The sequence below is a fragment of the Aplidium turbinatum genome, chromosome 2 (assembly GCF_918807975.1).
Source record: "Aplidium turbinatum chromosome 2, kaAplTurb1.1, whole genome shotgun sequence".
Taxonomy (NCBI): Eukaryota; Metazoa; Chordata; class Ascidiacea; order Aplousobranchia; family Polyclinidae; genus Aplidium; species Aplidium turbinatum.
Window position 1 is genome coordinate 12,119,319 of NC_137473.1, and position 18,380 is coordinate 12,137,698.

The 18,380-nt window shown below is 40.7% G+C and overlaps 1 protein-coding gene across 1 annotated transcript in view; it reads left to right on the forward strand.

The window, feature by feature from the left end:
* Positions 1–513: 513 nt before the first annotated feature.
* Positions 514–18,380, forward strand: part of LOC145765559 (uncharacterized) — a 42,866-nt gene continuing 24,999 nt past the window's right edge. Inside the window, exons 1-2 of the mRNA XM_082577395.1 lie at positions 514–602; positions 722–814. Coding sequence (XP_082433521.1) covers positions 527–602; positions 722–814 — 169 coding nt within the window. The 5' untranslated portion in view covers positions 514–526. The remainder of the gene's footprint in view (positions 603–721; positions 815–18,380) is intronic.

Consider the following 18,380-nt stretch of genomic DNA (forward strand, 5'->3'; position numbering starts at 1 on the left):
GTTTTCCCCACCCCAAAGGCCACCACTGACCACGTTCGCTTTAAAATATGACCTTTCGGCTAATGATGATGATGATGCCTTGTAGGCACTCGAGTCCAATTGATGCCAACAATGCCAAACAACGTGACACCGTCGACCAACGCTATTGTAACGTCGGGGTCAGTTGAACCCACAAAAGGTATGTTGGAACACTGTGTTCTTTAAGTTTTCTGACAATCAGTGATGGAGCAACGTGTTTGTACCACATTCTTTTCAAAATATGACCTTTCGGCTAATGATGATGATAATGCCTTGTAGGCACTAGAGTCCAATTGATGCCAACAATGCCAAACAACGTGATGGCATCGACCAAAGCCATTGCAACGTCGGGGTCAGTTGAACCCACAAAAGGTATGTTGGAACACTGTGTTCTTTAAGTTTTCTGACAATCAGTGATGGAGCAACTTGTTTGTACCACATTCTTTTCAAAATATGACCTTTCGGCTAATGATGAGGATAATGCCTTGTAGGCACTAGAGTCCAATTGATGCCAACAATGCCAAACATCGTGATACCGTCGACCAACGCTATTGTAACGTCGGGATCAGTTGAACCCACAAGAGGTATGTTGGAACACTGTGTTCTTTAAGTTTTCTGACAATCATTGATGGAGCAACGTGTTTGTACCACGTTTTTTTTTAAATATGACCTTTCGGCTAATGATGATGATAATGCCTTATAGGCACTAGAGTCCAATTGATGCCAACAATGCCAAACAACGTGACACCGTCGACCAACGCTATTGTAACGTCGGGGTCAGTTGAACCCACAAAAGGTATGTTGGAACACTGTGTTCTTTAAGTTTTCTGACAATCAGTGATGGAGCAACGTGTTTGTGCCACGTTCTTTTCAAAATGACCTTTCGGCTAATGATGATGATAATGCCTTGTAGGCACTAGAGCAGTGATTCTCAAACTGTGTGCCGCGGCACACTAGTGTGCCGCCTGTTACGGACAATTTTCATATCAAACGTCATATAAAACCGTTCAGGTCTACTGAATCTTGGCGTCTGACGTAATGGACTCTTGCTAAAAATGAGCGGATTGCAGAGTCGTTTGCAGGACCTGTGAAGCATTGCAGCTGCAGCATAGCATTGCATCATCGTTGAATCTTCAATTACGAAACAGCTGTAGACCAAACTTGAGCAGGTGTGAGCTAAACTTGAGCAGGTGTGGGCCAGGCTTTGAACAGGTGCTTGAATTACTTATCATTACCTATCATTATTACGTCACATAGCTGCTTACGTGCATTTGAGATATTGAAAATTATTCTCGTCATTTTAAAATTGTTGATTCGAAGGTTGGTCGCAGATTTAACTGTTTGCTTGGTGCTTGCCAGTTGGACGAAAATTCCGTCTTTATCTAAGTAGTTTGTATCGTAGTGACAGGTTTTTAGTGGTGTACGGTGTTGCATCCCGATTTCGACAGCCAGTTGGCTAATTTTACAGAAATACAATTCTCGAATAGACGTTTCAGAGGAGTGTTTCTTTCGGTCATTACATACAGACGAACGGATCCGAGAATCTTATATTACAATTTTCCCACGAAGAGATTATGGTTTACCGTTGTGACCACCGCCACAGATTCTCAAGTGTGCCGCGAATCTTTTTGAAATTTTGGAAAAGAACTGTATAAATATTTAAAATAAGCCATTCAGACAAGCATAATGCGACTTAAAAGCGCTTTAACTCCTTCAATAGATGATAAATAAGCATATGTGACAATTGGTCACAGCGGTAAACCATAATCTCTTCGTGGGAAAATTGTAACATAAGATTCCCGAATCCGTTCGTCTGTATGTAATGACCGAAAAAGAAACACTCTTCTGAAACGTTTATTCAAAATTGTATTTCTGTAAAATTAGCCACCTGGCTGTCGAAATTGGGATGCAACACCGTACACCACTAAAACTTGTCACTACAACAAACTACAGACGAAATCGGTTAATAGTATACTGCTTAAACGTATCAATCGTTTATTTGAATCAAAACCTGAAATCCCAAACCAAATCCAATCTAATGTTAAGTAAAAACATCGGTTAAGCGTATACCGCTTAAAAGAATAAGTCGGATAAAAGCATCAGGATTTGCTTCTAGTTTGCCTACTTCATTCATTTAATCGTATAATTGTACCCGTTAGCGAAGAGAATGTCTCTTTTTTGCTTCGCATAATTGTCTGCAATGTTCAAAGGCGAAATGAAGCAAAGGTGAGACAGAGGCAAGCGATCAAAACAAAGACAAGTGTCTGTAATCCCAGGCCATAATCTTGTGTGCTAGACATCGCACTACAAAGAACCAATTTTCGCACAGCTGGGCTTCATTAAAACAGAAGAGCACACAAAAGGAATAATCACACTTCCCAATAAAGAAGTTTAAATGCTTTTGATGTCATCGGTCGGCGACTGGCCTTGCAAGGAAAGGACACGGACAAATTGACAAATTATGTCGGCTTGAGAGGGAAGTGTTGAAAAGAATGTCTAAAAGTTTAAACCAGAAAACTGTGGAGAATTTTTTTTTAAATTGCTGAAAAAAAGTAGCCTATTGTTGTGAAATGCAGTGCATAATTTCATTTGTTGCAGTATTGTTCAGTTGAAGAACATTGCAAATTAATTATTTTACCAGACATGGCAAAACACTTGAAAAAAAAACCTTTGCGATTTCAAAACAAACAATGAGTGTGAGCTGTGTTTTTCCACCATACCATTATTTTCGTAGGCTCTTTTCCATACTCAAAACTACACAGCTGGTACAGAGCTAAAAATAGCCCGCTTGAATCAAAATCTTCAACGTCAAAGTTCGCGTTGTGACGTCACAGAGATCGGTGATATGAAAGATTGCCGATTTGCAGTCCGATTGCTGCAGTTTGCAGAAAAATGCTTTGATGCACAGCCTAGTGGTATGTTAACACAGAACTAGGAAATTCTTTAAAGTTTAACCAGAATTGTAAACAGTTGTAGGAAGTATCAGTGGTAATGTGCGTTGCAGCCTAGTCAGCACAGACATCTTCTCAACATTACGCCCATTCACAATAAACCTTTTTTTAGTAAATTGGTTAAACGAATCAATCGTATAATCGTATCAAAATGTCTGGCAAATAGGTGATTCGATTAACCGATTTCGTCTGTACTTAGATAAGACGGATTTTTTGTCCAGCTAGCAAGCACTAAGCAAACAGTTAAATGTGCGACTAACTCTCAAGCAACCATTTCAGGAATGACCAGAATAGATATCAATATCTCAAACTCACGTACGCAGTACTGTGACGTAATAGTGAAAGACATTGTCACGCAATTCAAACAGGTGTTCAAAGGTGATGATGCAATATTTCATGTTTAAACAGGTTTGACACAAGTCTTACGAACGATGGTGCAATTTGGCTCATTTTTAGGAAAAATTCCATGACGTAAGATTCAGTAGACCTGAACGGTTTTATATGACGTTTGATTTGTATAGAGATTGGCCGTAACATAGCGGCCCCTAGTTATGACAGTCTAACATGGCATAACTAAAAAGGAATTTAAGGACAATCGTGAGCCAATGAATAAAACACACGATACACAAATTGTTTGAATCACTCACGTTTAAGTTAATACGCAAATACAAAGGGCATGCAAAGAATGAACAACAATAAGAATAAACACGACGATACATGAAATTGGTACCATAGGTACACGCTAAATGACGCTATATACATACAATAGTTGCGATAATAACCGACTGTTCTGGGCTCAGACAAGGGTCGGCCACCGCAGACAAAACCAGGCTCAAACTTTAACACTTAGGTGTTCTTTACGGGGGCGAGGCACAAAATATCCCTCAACACGTAGTCTACTTTTACTTTCCCCGTACTCTCATCATAGTTGCAGACGGCAACTTTAGCTCTACGAACCACAGGCTTCCCTTTCCTAATTTGTGGGACCACCTCATGCACCCTCCCAAGTTGATACTTCCCACGTTTACCAATGTCTTGAAGAAAACCCACCACTACAAGTTGACCAGGCTCCAAATTGTCGGCCATTTTTAACCATTTTTTCCGGCCCTGAAGCTCTGGCAAGTAAAAATCGATCCATTTACTCCAAAACTGCTGAGAAAGTGACAAATTGAACCGATAATCCCTTCTTAGTTGGTCACGATCATGTGGTTGCCCAACAGCACAGTATGGGTCTAAGTATGGGGTCAAAAGTGAGGCAGAGGTGATGACAGTAAAATCCCTAGGGTCGTCACTCAAAGGTACCAAAGGGCGTTCGTTCACGATCCGAACGGCACTGCCTGTGTACGTAAGCAGTTCAATAAAATTGGGCTTACGAATTGAAGAGTCCAAAATGTGAAAAAATGCAATTTTAAATTGTTTTACCATTGCCTCCCAAGCGCCACCTTGCGCTGGAGCATACGGAGGTATAAATTCCCAGTTTATATCCTTCTGTCTCAGGGCGTTGTGAAATTCAGCTGATTTTATCAACTCGGGTAACTTCTTAGATGCTGCCTGAAAGGTGCTTCCATTATCGGAATAGATTGCATTAACCTGCCCACGTAAATCTGTAAATCTTGTAAAGGCAAGTAAAAAATCACTCAGCGACAATGACGTAACCAGCTCAACATGAATAGCGCGAGATGCCATACATGTGAACAAGAGTCCCCAAGCTGGGTTAACCACCGAGGTTATATCACAAAACAGTTCATCTGTCTCTAACGACTGGATGTTGAGTTTGACAAGGTCAGCACAAGTAGCTTTCTGACCAGCCAGGGTATCCACGGTTTAAGACCAAGTTCGCACACCAAATCACTCGAAACAAACGTCAACTGCGAACCAGGATCATGCTGACAATACACCAACTTCGATTTACCCGTCATTGGATTCAAAACACAAGCAGCAGTAATGCGGTTAAAAGCTGCTTTAACATTTCCAATCTTAACATTACGCACAGGAACTCTGGCACCAGCATCATCTTTGCCGATCGAATCCAGAGAATCACGTGACGTCACATAAAAATCATGCAGAAGAAAATAGTGTTTCCTATCGTTGTTAGGCCCACACTTACGACAGTTGTTTGCATGAACGCAATCCCTAACCATATGCTGGCGCAAACAATTCAAGCATTTGCCAGCTTTCACAATAACATCTCTCCGATCTTTAGGTGTCAAGCGCAAAATTCTTTACAGTTAGACAAAAAATGATATTCAACTTGACCACGTGACGAACAACAAATGCATGCCGGTAGGTTTTTACGTCTGGCTTCACCACCGCGCGGCGCGCCAACAGCAGTCGAGCACTGCGAACTCCCCGACACCACATCACCATGGGGTTCCACCGACGTCTGCCTAACCGGACATGAAGGCAATTTTCCTTTGCCAAACTTTTTAAAATGCTGCGACTCACCAGAATCGCCCATTAGCATAATGCTAAAATCAGTCGACTTGCGCTTTTCCTCCCGTACTACAAATTCAAACAAACTCTGAAAAGTAGGCTCATCAGTGCCACCATACTGATCACCTAAAAAGTCAAGATAACGCTGCTTAGCGTCAAACGGGAGTCGCTTAGCCAAATCCAAAACAAAACGTCCTTCTAATTTATCACGCTGACCATAAGCTTGCGCGTAAAGCAAACACTGTGACAATTCATCTTTAAACTCTTTCAAATCACTGGAAGAGATCGAAGTCAATTTGCTACCATAGCGATACTTTCTAATTTCCGGTTCGGCGAAAAGACCTCCACGAACTCCAAAACGTTGGGACAAGCGAGCTAACGACATTTCTATCCTGTCTTCCTCTGACAAGCCAGGAGTGTCAGAAACCAAATTAGCAATCGTTTGCGCAGCTGTTCTAACACAAGCTGCTTGTAACAAAGTCAAACGAGCCCCCTTAAAGGGCGAAGCTGCCATTAAGGCCGTAACACGATTTTTAAAGAAGTCAAATGGCATATTATTACCATCGTAACCAATCAAGGCCGCCTTATCGAAAAACGTCCTACTATTTTGGTATTCAAAAAAGCAATCCTGTTGTTGAGAACTCGATTTAGCGGGAGAAGACAAGCTATATCCCTTAAGGGGCTGAGGGGCTCAGTCACATGCACAGCCCAATCACGCTCCTTACACAAGTTAAAATCAGAAGACGCGATTCGCCTCTCACAACCACCCAAATTACGTGTAGCTGGGCGATCAAAAACTAGCGGCGCAGAAAACTGTAAAGGGGGCAAAACATTACTTCGGATGGCGGCCCCGTGACCTGTACGCTCTGGGGGAGGAGTTCGGCTAAAATTCGCAGGCCTTGGCTTTAGATCCTTTGGAAGATCCTTAGCTGCGGCCCCGAGACCTCCTGAAATAGCTTGAAAACATGTGGATTGTACTGGTCCACTTACAGATTGAACAGGCGTCTGGAAAAGGTTATGTAAATTTAACTGTGATTGATGTTCACTTCTGGAATGCCTAGAAGAGCCCTTCTTAGAGCTACGCCGTGAGCCCGCCTCTGATCGATATTCAGCTAAAACTGTCTCTTTACGTTGTTCAGCTCTCAACTGAGCGTCTTTGAGTGCGAACTCAGCAGCTCTCGCTTCGGCTCTCGCGGCGGCCTCAGCAGCTCTCACTTCGGCCTCAGCTTTCGCGGTGGCCTCAGCAGGTTTTGCTTTGGCCTCAGCAGCTCTCGCGTCGGCCTCAGCAGCTCTCGCTTCGGCCTCGGCTTGTATCTGGAGCTTCGCTCGTCTTAGCTGCAGGTTAATTTGTGCCACTATCCGTGATGAACTCCTAGACATCCTAGTGCTTATATTTGAGGCGCTATCCTCAGGATGTATGTCAGCATCCAACATATCTGAGAACTCTCTTACTTTTTGTTCGAAGTTATTTTTCAACGAGTTAAATTCGGGATCTACCCTATCACGAAGTTCTGCCAAAATTGCAGAGTTAAAAATTTTACTCAAAAGAGCATGGAAATGCCGTAATTCCTCTTCTAAAGTAGACAAGTTAGATCGAAAAATTAACAGTTCCTGCTTATCACTCAAAGAACCTAGGGCTACAGAAAGTTCCCCAATTTGAGTTAAAGTATCCCTTCTAAGATGCCGGGCCTCTCGAACTGACTTAGCCTCATCGTTACTGGGTCCCTCCCCAGAATGGCCTGCTCGACCGCAAAGAACATCATCAGGCTTAAACTCAGTCGAGTCGACGGCGGCCGAGTCCCTGTCGCCACCGAGTGTAGACATATTAAGTGTTGGGGCTAAATTTAACAATTAAAAAATTAAGTTACACAAACACACAAAATTATTACAGTAGTTATAAAAAACTTAACTGCAAAGACCGTAAAAATACAAAAAAGAATTTGAATGCACAATACCGTAGTTGTACGGGTATATGAAGTCCTAAAGTCCACAAAACTTGCTTGGATTCGTTCACTTGAATCTTCAAGCACAGATGGATTGTCTTCAATCTTCTTTCTTGCCAATGAATGTCAATGTTGTTTTTTCTTTAATTTTTTGGTTGAAGTTCTTCAGTACCAACTGAGAAAAGTCTTTAATTTTCTTGTGCTTTAATTCTTCTGCACCAACTGAGAAGAAAACGGCTTTTATGTTTTGCTTCTGTAGACTACCAACCAACAACAATCTTCTTTATTATTCTTTGTGCTTCTAAGTGCTTCTTGGCCTACCAACTAACAAGCCACGTCTTTATGTTTTATGTGCTTCTAAGTTCCAACTGACAACAACGTCTTTATTATTTATGGTCACAGCGGTAAACCATAATCTGTTCGTGGGAAAATTGTAACATAAGATTCCCGAATCCGTTCGTCTGTATGTAATGACCGAAAGAGAAACACTCTTCTGAAACGTCTATTCAAAATTGTATTTCTGTAAAATTAGCCACCTGGCTGTCGAAATTGGGATGCAACACCGTACACCACTAAAACTTGTCACTACAACAAACTACTTAGATAAAGACGGAATTTTTGTCCAGCTAGCAAGCACTAAGCAAACAGTTAAATGTGCGACTAAAGGTGATGATGCAATATTTCATGTTTAAACAGGTTTGACACAAGTCTTACGAACGATGGTGCAATTTTGGCTCATTTTTAGGAAAAATTCCATGACGTAAGATTCAGTAGACCTGAACGGTTTTATATGACGTTTGATTTGTATGGAGATTGGCCGTAACAAGAATGAAACCAATTATGGCATTGCCGATACAGCAGGGTAATTGCCACGTCACTTGGGCTGCTATGTTAGTTATTAGCCTACTATTGTTAACATTACTTGCCACCATTTGGAAGCAATGAATCAAGCAATCTTTCTGCAGACGAAGAACAGCTCATTGATTTACGAAACGACCCATTTTTCAAACGCTGTTGCCACAAAAAAACTTGGATACGTTTTGGCTGTCTGCTTCCAAATTCTATTTCATGATCCGTGCAAAAGCAATCAAAATTATATTACCATTTGCATCTTAACTTTTCTTCTTTTGTAAGTGTGCCGCGTGCGTTTTATATTTTTTCTAATGTGCCACAAGCTGAAAAAGTTTGAGAACCACTGCACTAGAGTCCAATTGATGCCAACCATGCCAAACAACGTGATGGCATCGATCAAAGCCAGTGTAACGTCGGGGTCAGTTGAACCTCCAAAAGGTATGTTGGAGTGCTGTTTTCTTTAAGTTTTCTGACTGTAAGCACGTTAACGCATTCTTCTGTGCCAAAGCAATAACGCAATCATGTCTGACTTATGTGACATCACAGAATCACGTAACTTTTTAGAGCCAGATTGTGATTATGGTTAAGAAAGGTAGGAAAATTTTCTTTATGAACTCCACTGATGGCAGTCATTAAGATCCTTCCTGCGCTCAGTTCAGTTACAGAAGAAAAAAGAATAATGGCCGGGGTTGGGAGTCGAACCCACATCATCGAAATTACTATTTCCTTGCCCTAACCCGTTGGCCACGCTGTTGGTGGTGATACATTTACTTAATATTAAAATTCTTCCGAGAAGAATGCTCAGAATATCACGTGCTGAGTCACATGACTGTGATGTCATATGTCACGCATGATTGCGTTACCGCTTTGGCACAGAAGAATACGTGAAAGTGCCTACCTTTTTCTGACAATCAGTGGTGGAGCAACGAGTTTGTACCACGTTCTCTTTAAAGTATGACCTTTCGGCCACACGCCAGAAATAGGTTGCACCAGGTATAAACATAAAAGGTTTGTTCTTGACAACAGCAAGAATGATCCAGTAATAAATCTTGACTTGAAGCAGCAATCGCTGCTTTCCATGCAGCAAATCAGTTTATTTTTACGTTGATTTAACGCCTACAAACGTTGAATCGTGAGAATGTACTGAGCTGCTGGCTGCGTAGGTTTCTTGTCAAAACAGTCACTAAAGTTTTTTACAGGAAACCTGCTTCGAAATGAACTCAGCTCACAAAATTCGTTATTTTCACGTTGAAACAACGTAGTTGAATGTTTAGTTTTTTAATTCAATGTGGTTGAATGTTTAGTAATTTCAAAACCAACTGTTCTTCGAAGCTTGGAAGCCCCCGCTCCCCTTTTTAGTTCAATGCTGATACTTTACCAGCAGTCTTCAGATCATATTATGTAGCAAAACGTGCTACAAGCATGTCCGTTTTGCGAAAGAAATCATAAATTTCTCATATGAAAATAGCGCTGCCAACGTTTTGGAGTGAATAAGATGGTGTATTTTGCCACAATGTTTGGCTTATCGGAAGTGGCCTAATTTGGAACAAACTCTACAATGTTGTAGAATTTTGGCGCAAATTCTACGTTAGAGAATATTTTCTCACTGGCGCCAAACCGAGGATCGGATTATTATATGCGTCGCTTAGTTCATACGGTTTTGCGACCTCCAACAGACAGAGAAACAAGCCAAGTAGATTAAATCTGAACACGGTCTTGAGTTGTGTTGGTTTATTGTGGCGGAAAGGTTGCAAGTTTACAGGTCGTTAGTTTAGAAGACATAAGTTGAGAAGTCGCAAGTTTACACGTCGCAAGGTCACGGGGTTGCAGGTCGCAAGTTTGTTTAACAAACTCAGTGCGCATATATACTTCAATCCTGAATAGAGCTGGTGGAGATAGTTCTGTCGACTCACTGAAGCGGCAGGGCTTGAAGTGATAAATCTGTACAAATAATAATCCAAATAATAATAATATAGTTTCGGGAGAGAGTTTGCTTTTTTATACCAAAGACAGGCAAGACACAACAATAACACAGGGTTGAGCATTACAACAGTATATTACATATTTACAAATAGTTCAACATATCAAACGTTTTCGACTTAACTTAAGTCCTCATCAGGAATCTGTAAATAATTATAAACTACAATCAATTTCACTTCTGGACAGTGACTACCGTAACTTTTAGTTAGTTACGGTAGTCACTGTCCAGAAGTGAAATTGATTGTAGTTTATAATTATTTACAGATTCCTGATGAGGACTTAAGTTAAGTCGAAAACGTTTGATATGTTGAACTATTTGTAAATATGTAATATACTGTTGTAATGCTCAACCCTGTGTTATTGTTGTGTCTTGCCTGTCTTTGGTATAAATAATAATAAAGTCGTAACAGTCATACAGCAAATGATTCTACTAGTGCATCTTATTCAAATAGAATAGAATACAAAATGTACAATTAGTAAATGGTCAAGAAATATTTAACATAACGTTTCTCAATTTATGCTTAAGAATTAAGATTGAACAGCTCGTTTTACAAAATGCAGCTAATAATATAAAACTCAAGAGAATTTCTCGTCTATGCTTTCACAAGTAAACAAACGTTGGCTTTGCTAAGCGATTATGCTGATGTAGCAAACCACAGAGAAGGCGCGTTATTTAAAGACAAATCATCATCATCAACCAATTTTGATTATACAGGCCATGAATTAATCCTCATGTCGAGGGTGTGGCCTGTCTGTCTGTCGAGAACGAAGTCTTCCCCTCCACACCTCGCGATTTATTGGGTTGGCAGAGTCCATGTTTAGGGCTGCAAGGTCACGTTTTACAAGTTCTTCCCAAGAAAGTTTTGGTCTACCTTGACCCCGCTGTGCTGCGATGTTGACACATCTGACCTATAGCAAGAAGCAACTCGTTGGAAAATTTAATGTTGACTGGGATGGTACAAAACAAACGAACAAAAGGACAAGAAAAAATGAAATAATTTGACAATATCAAGAAAATTACGGAATTGAAAAGCATACCGGACCAGTACCATCATACCAGTACCACCAAAAACAAAAAACAGAATGAAATGGAGGTAGTTCAAATGGGAGATCACAGCTGATCAAATATGATCAATCTTTTGAAGAAGAAGTGGTAACTCAACTAAAAAGTAGTCTGCAAATCCTGAGTTATTGTAAAAAAGCGTCGATTTGTTGGCTGAGATACCATGAGCTAATTTTTTTCTCGATTGGAAGTCTTGCACAAATCATAAAACAATATTCATTGGTCGTTTGCCTTGGGTCAGGGTTACCAGATTGGCCTTTTTAGGCCAAATTTCTCGAATTTGGCTTTTTTTAGAGTCTGTTGGCCTTAGAAATTATACATTTGGCCTTAAATTTGGCCTTTTTTAATTTATTCTTCACAATGCATAATAATCAATATTTCTCATGATCGTAACCTTACCAGATGAAAGAAAACCATATTCACCATTGTTCAATGCATGTTCTATAGGCCTACTGTCTTGCTCAATACTTGTAATGTGACGCCGGCGCCTAGTCAGACTCATAGAAATCCTAAGAGAGTAGAAGCGTCATTCCCCTTCACGCTCCACACACCGCGATTGCACCACTCGAGTGCGCTCGCCGCCATATTGTTAGCACAACCAATTGTGAAAGCCTATTCAACCGGTACCTCTAAATACCCATTGTAAGCATTGTCAGCTTTTTGGGGGGTTGTGGAGCATTTTCAGGGGTTGTCGAGCATTTTCAGGGGTTGTCAGGTATTGTAGAGTAGTCTAACTACTTTCAGGAATTGTTGGGAATTTCCAGGCATTGTCTAGAATTTCCAGGCCTTGTCGATCATTATTATCAGTGGTTGACAGGCTTGTGAGGCATTGTCGAACATTTTCAGGCATTATCAAACATATTCAGGGGTTATCGAGCATTTTGAGGGGTTGTCAGGCATTGTAGAGTAGCTACTTTCAGGCATTGTTGGGAGTTTCCAGGCATTGTCTAGGATTTCCAGGCATTGTCGCTCAACATCAGTGGTTGGCAGGTTTGGTAGTCATTATGGAACATCTTCAGGCATTATCGAACATTTTCAGGGGTTGTCAGGCGTTGTAGAGTAGCTACTTTCAGACATTGTTGGGAATTTCCAGGCATTGTCTAGGATTTTCAGGCACTGTCAATCATTATCAGTGGTTGACAGGCTTATTAGGCATTATAGAACATTTTCAGGCATTGTCGAACATTTTCAGGCATTGTCGAACATTTTCAGGGGTTGTCGAGCATTTTCAGGGGTTGCCAGGCATTGTAGAGTAGCTACTTTCAGGCATTGTCTAGGATTTCTAGGCATTGTCGATCATTCTCAGTGGTTGACGGGTTTGTTAGGCATTATAGAACATTTTCAGGCATTGTCGAACATTTTCAGGCATTGTCGAGCATTTTCAGGGGTTGTCAGGCATTGTAGAGTAGCTACTTTCAGGCATTATTGGGAATTTCCAGGCATTGTCGATCATTATCAGTGGTTGATAGGGCGGTTCGCCCCTCCCGCCCCCCCCCCCCCCCCAGCTACGCCACTGATTGTCGGACATCTTCAGGCATTGTCGAACATATTCAGTGGTTGACAGGTTTATTAGGTCGATCATTATCAGTGGTTGATAGGGCGGTTCGCCCCTCCCGCCCCCCCCCCAGCTACGCCACTGATTGTCGGACATCTTCAGGCATTGTCGAACATATTCAGTGGTTGACAGGTTTATTAGGCATTGTCGAACGTTTTCTTGGGTTGTCGATCATTACCAGGTTTGACAGGGCGATCAGTGGTTGACGGGGCGGTCCGCCCCTCCCCCCCTCCCCCCCCCCCCCAGCTACGCCACTGATTGTCGGACATCTTCAGGCTTTGTCTAGGATTTCCAGGCATTGTCGAACATATTCAGTGGTTGATAGGTTTATTAGGCATTGTCGAACGTTTTCTTGGGTTGTCGATCATTACCAGGTTTTGGGTTGTCTTGGGTTGTCGATCATTACCAATAATGATCGACAATGCCTGGAAATCCTAGACAATGCTAGGAAATGCCCAACAATGCCTGAAAGTAGCTTAATCTAGAATGCCTGACAACCCCTGAAAATGCTAGACAACCCCTGAAAATGTTCGACAATGCCTGACAAACCCGTCAACCACTAATAATGATCAACAATGCCTGAAAGTAGCTACCGGTACTCTACAATGCCTGACAACCCCTGAAAATGTTCGACAATGCCTGAAAATGTTCTATAATGCCTAATAAGCATGTCAACCACTGATAATGATCGACAATGCCTGAAAGTAGCTACTCTACAATGCCTGACAACCCCTGAAAATGCTCGACCATCCCTGAAAAAGTTTTCCCTGAGCCCTTTTTGAGGCGATTTGTGCAGTTCATAGCTGCACAATAAGGCATTTTGTAAACAATTTGTAGCACGTATATCAACTTGAGAAAGCTCCAGCGGTGAATACCATGTGCTAACAAAGATGGCGGCTAGCAAGTTGCGACGGTGCCGCATAAAGCGCTCTATGACGCTTCTACTCTCTTAGGATTTCTATGGTCAGATTGCGCTCACTCTATAGCCAGCTAGTGGTGCCAGATGTCACCACTGTATCGGATTAAAACTCATCCTCTACAGTTCTTTTATACGTACTTGTTATTTTTCGGGCTACGGTACTTTCAGAAATATTTTTGCTACAATTTATTAAAATCCGCTATTATCAATAAATATGTATAGCCTGTTATAGATGATGATGTTCATAGAAACAGGTAAATATCCATTTGGCCTTTTTTACCGTTCTATCGCTTTAAAAAAAATGCCAAAAACCAACTGTTATATGGATATACATGCGCAGCCTACCTTAAGTGCTCAATAGAAAGAATAACCTACCTTTACAGTACCGTATATCATCGTATCGTACATTTGTACTTCTTAATCTTTGTTCTCTACATTATAGTACGGTATCAAGTGCTGTAGCCAATTCTAGCACACAATCACACATTGGTCGTTGGTTAATTGTTGGCCGCTGGTTTGAGTCTTCATCCTTGGCTTACTCAATCTGAGAATGGAGATTCAAACCAACAGCAGTTGTTTCTCAATCTCAGTGGCGAACCTTTTTTATTCATTGAAGTAGTGTGCCTGCCTCTGCACACTAGAGTGTATGAATGTGTAGTTAGATTTGCTGTTAAGGGGTGGTGGCTGACTAGATGACTGCTTATGGTCTTTCGCTACCATCCTGATTGCGCCATAATCTAACCAACAGTTGTACAATGCATTGCTTTGACAATTACATTTACTCTGTTTGTTAATATATGGTGCTGTTGAAACAAAATAAATTGACTTGACTTCGCTTATCTAATATTTTCCTTGTTTGGTCTTTTTTTGTATTATTTTGGCTTTAAGACCTTTTCATAGTCTGGCACTTCTGCTGCTGAATGCTGATATGCAACAAAAATAAATCCAAGCTCGGATTCTGGCACATTGAGTCAACACTTACAATGCTTATTTTATCTTGTTTGAGTTTGGCTTATTTTTGGCCTTTTTTTACCTATTTGGCCTCAAGTTGGCCTTTTTTTTGGTGAGTTTGGCCTTTTTTGCAAATTTCAGTCTGGCAACCCTGCTTTGGGTCAAATGCTTAGGTAGGCACTTTAACGTAGGACAGGTTTCCTCGTGAATCAGCTGTTTGCAGTCATGTGACTCACGCCATTATGATTGTAACCTTATAAACTCAATTGATTACAGTCTTTAAGATCCTTCTTGCACTCAGTTCAGTTGCAGAAGAAAAAAGAACATTAGCAGAGGGTGGGAATCGAACCCACGCAATCGAAATGACTATTCCCTTGCCCTAACCCATTAGGCCACGCTGCTGTGGCGATACATTCACTTAATTTTCTTTGTATCAAAAATGTTTGGAGAAGATCGGATCGAGAAGATCGGAGAAGATCGGAATATCACGTTCATTCGCACGGAAAACTGTCCTATGTTAAAGAGTCTACCAAATAGGGTTGCCAGATTGGGCGCTTTTACGCCCAATTGGGCTACTTTTGATTTCTCCAGGCGCTAAAAATTCGCGTTGGGCGCGTTTTTTTAAATGGCGCCCAATTGGGCTACCTTTTTTTAAAGTATAATATAACTTTTTATGTAAAAATTGTGTCATGTTTAAGATTTTTACCTAATTCGTAGTTATTTCATTGAGGAGGAGCATTTTTGGAGGCCTCGATCAGGCAGGGTTACCAATTTGGTAAGCTATAAACATTAAACATGCCAATTTTCAAAAATGTGCATGTTTAGGATTTAATATCTGGCAATCTTGGCAACTTAAGTGATCCAGGTTTTCATGAAAATGCAGTGAGTGGACACTGGACATCAGTTCAGATTTGTTTTTATTTCTGACCATCGCAACGAAAAACAATGTATGTCAAACATAGCAGGGGTCTAGAAAAAGGTAGAAGCGACAAAACACGGACGCTATAACGTGCATGATGCCAAAGCAGGACAATCAGTTATGGCATGGTCGCAACACCTTAATAAAGTTTTTACAAAATGTAGAAAGATGAGAAAAAAAAGGCTAGTGAAGGCATTTTTTGTGTTTAGGTACCTACCTGTTTGTAGTTATTTTAACAAACAGTTGATTGATTGAATCTTTATCCGCGGACTGGGAAAGCTTCTTGAATAGCTTAATCCTGGCAGTTTCGCATACTTGTAGAGCAGGGGCGGGCAACATACGGCCCGCGACCAGATTTAGAGCGGCCCGCAGACAGTTTCCGCTCTTTACGTGATAATGTGGGCGCTGCCACACTCTGCCGTAATCCCCCACTACTTGCTTACTACGTCAAATAATAGCTACTGTTAGTTATTCTTTAGTTCTTTGTTTTCTGTTTTTAGTCAAGTGACAAGCATGTTATGTTCTGTCATAAACGGGCCCTTCCATCCTTTTACTTTATCTCTTGTAAGAATCTCTTTCAAGCTCAAGCCAAGGGAAGGGCACTTTTGCTCACGAAATATACTCAACAATGAAGACATTCAGGGTGAAGCTAAAACTGTTTTCTCACGAGTTCAATCAGAATACCACAACACACTTTCCAACACTCAAAACTATGGCACCCCAGATGATGACAATTGAGACGTACGGTAGGCTACACCAATATGATATCTGCACTAGACAATGCATTTGGTTGTCGTTTTGCGGACTTCCAGAAACTTTCTTCTGAGTTTGATATCTTTTCATCACCCTTTACAACTGACTTTGAAAAGGTGCCGGATGCTTTACAGCTGGAATTGGTTGACTTGCAGTGTGACTCTACCCTGAAAGAGATATTCCTATCTAAAGGCATTGACAAATTTTATGCGTCACTGAATGAGTCCAAGTTTGCCAACCTGAGAAAGATGGCCATGAAACTACTTGTTCTGTTCGGGTCTACATAGTAGGGTGTAACACTTTTTGAAAAATATTTTCACTTTGTTTCAATAATGTTTCTAACAGGTGGGAAATGCCTCACTGATAGCAGAAACCAATTTTTAGGGATTAAAAACGATTTTTTAAAGTTCCACACTCAGGTTGAAATATAGTGCTTTCGGATACGGTATGCAAATTAGGTAAAATAGGGGCTTATTTATGTTTTACACTTAATTTGTTGTTTACAAATAATTGCAAATAGTAGGAAAAGGGTGTATAATATCACGTATTATATTATCGAAATGTTATAGGCTACCTATTCAATAATACTTATCAAATCATGCTTTGCAACATTTATTTTGTGTGTACCTACTGTATTATTCTGTAAATAACCTAATGTGCATACAACATTTGCAGTATTTTTTTTTACATTTTTGCACTATCTTTTTGTACAATTATCATCAACACTGAAATTTCTACAAACATACATTAATAGCCACTGTTTGTCATTTATGGTTCCTTGGTTTGGTTGGGATAAGTATATGTATAGTTACTATAGTATATACATATTAGAATATATGGAATATGGTATACACTACTGTACAGGGTCATCAATAATTAACGTTACAAGAGATCCAATTCAAAAACTGGCAAAGGAGGCCAACGTAGCCTATGGAATCATGTTCACAGTTCTCAAGAAGGATTTGAAGATGAGCCCATTCAAATACATGGAGAAACCGTTGCTAAATACCAATACCATTGAGAAACGTCTTTTCAGAGCCAAAATTCTGCTCTCGCGCATTGAAGAAAGAGGCACGCTGCCAAATCTTGTGTTCAGCAATGAGAAGAAATTTGATGTCCAGCATCATTTTAACAGTCAGAACGATCGTGTTTGATCAAGAGATGGTGACGTTAATTGAACCCCGGGTAGTCATTCGGAGACAAGGGGTGGCATCAGTGATGATGTGGGCCACAGTCAATGAATCAGGAAGGAGTCTATTGATTTTTGTGGACCAAGGAGTGAAATTGAACCAAGAAAACTATCGAAATGATATTCGTGAGGGTTCATTGTTGCCTTGCCAGGCAAAGAAAAACTTCAAAAAACGGAATTGGCCATTCCAACAAGATTCTGCCACTTCACATGGAGCTAAGAAAACACAATTACTGGCTTTCAGCCAATGTGCGGTGCTTCATTTCCAAGTAAGAATGGCGTCCTTCATCCCCAGACCTGAACCCCCTAAACTTTGGCATCTGGTCTTACCAGGAGAGCAAGGTTTTGACTAAACACCACCAAATTAGACCAACCACCTGTTAGTGTTGAAAATGTTAAGAAAATTTCTGTTCCATCAATTGACACCCAGAAACTAGTTTGGAAAAATAGGCCTATCAAATCGCTCTTTGATATTACAAGTAAATGTTCTCCAGCTATTTCAATTGGTTGACCTGGTGATTGGAAATCATTCAAAAACAATCAAATAGCAAATGAAAGGCTAATTGGGTGTGTAAAAAAATGCCTACAGCAGGGCGTGCAACGTGCGGCCCGCGGGCCAAATGTGGCCCGCAAAGAAAAATTATGTGGCCCGCGAAGATGTGCCAATTTTGAATTGTGTGCGGCCTTAAAATATGTTTATACGGTAATTTAGTTTAGTCTGGTACGTTTGAACAATTCATTGTGGAGTGCCTGGAGTGGAATATTGTAGATTTCGCACCTTCTGTTAACCATTTTAGAAGTCTCCCACCGGCCACCGCCAATCCATTGTATTTAATTTTCTATTTTGATGTCTC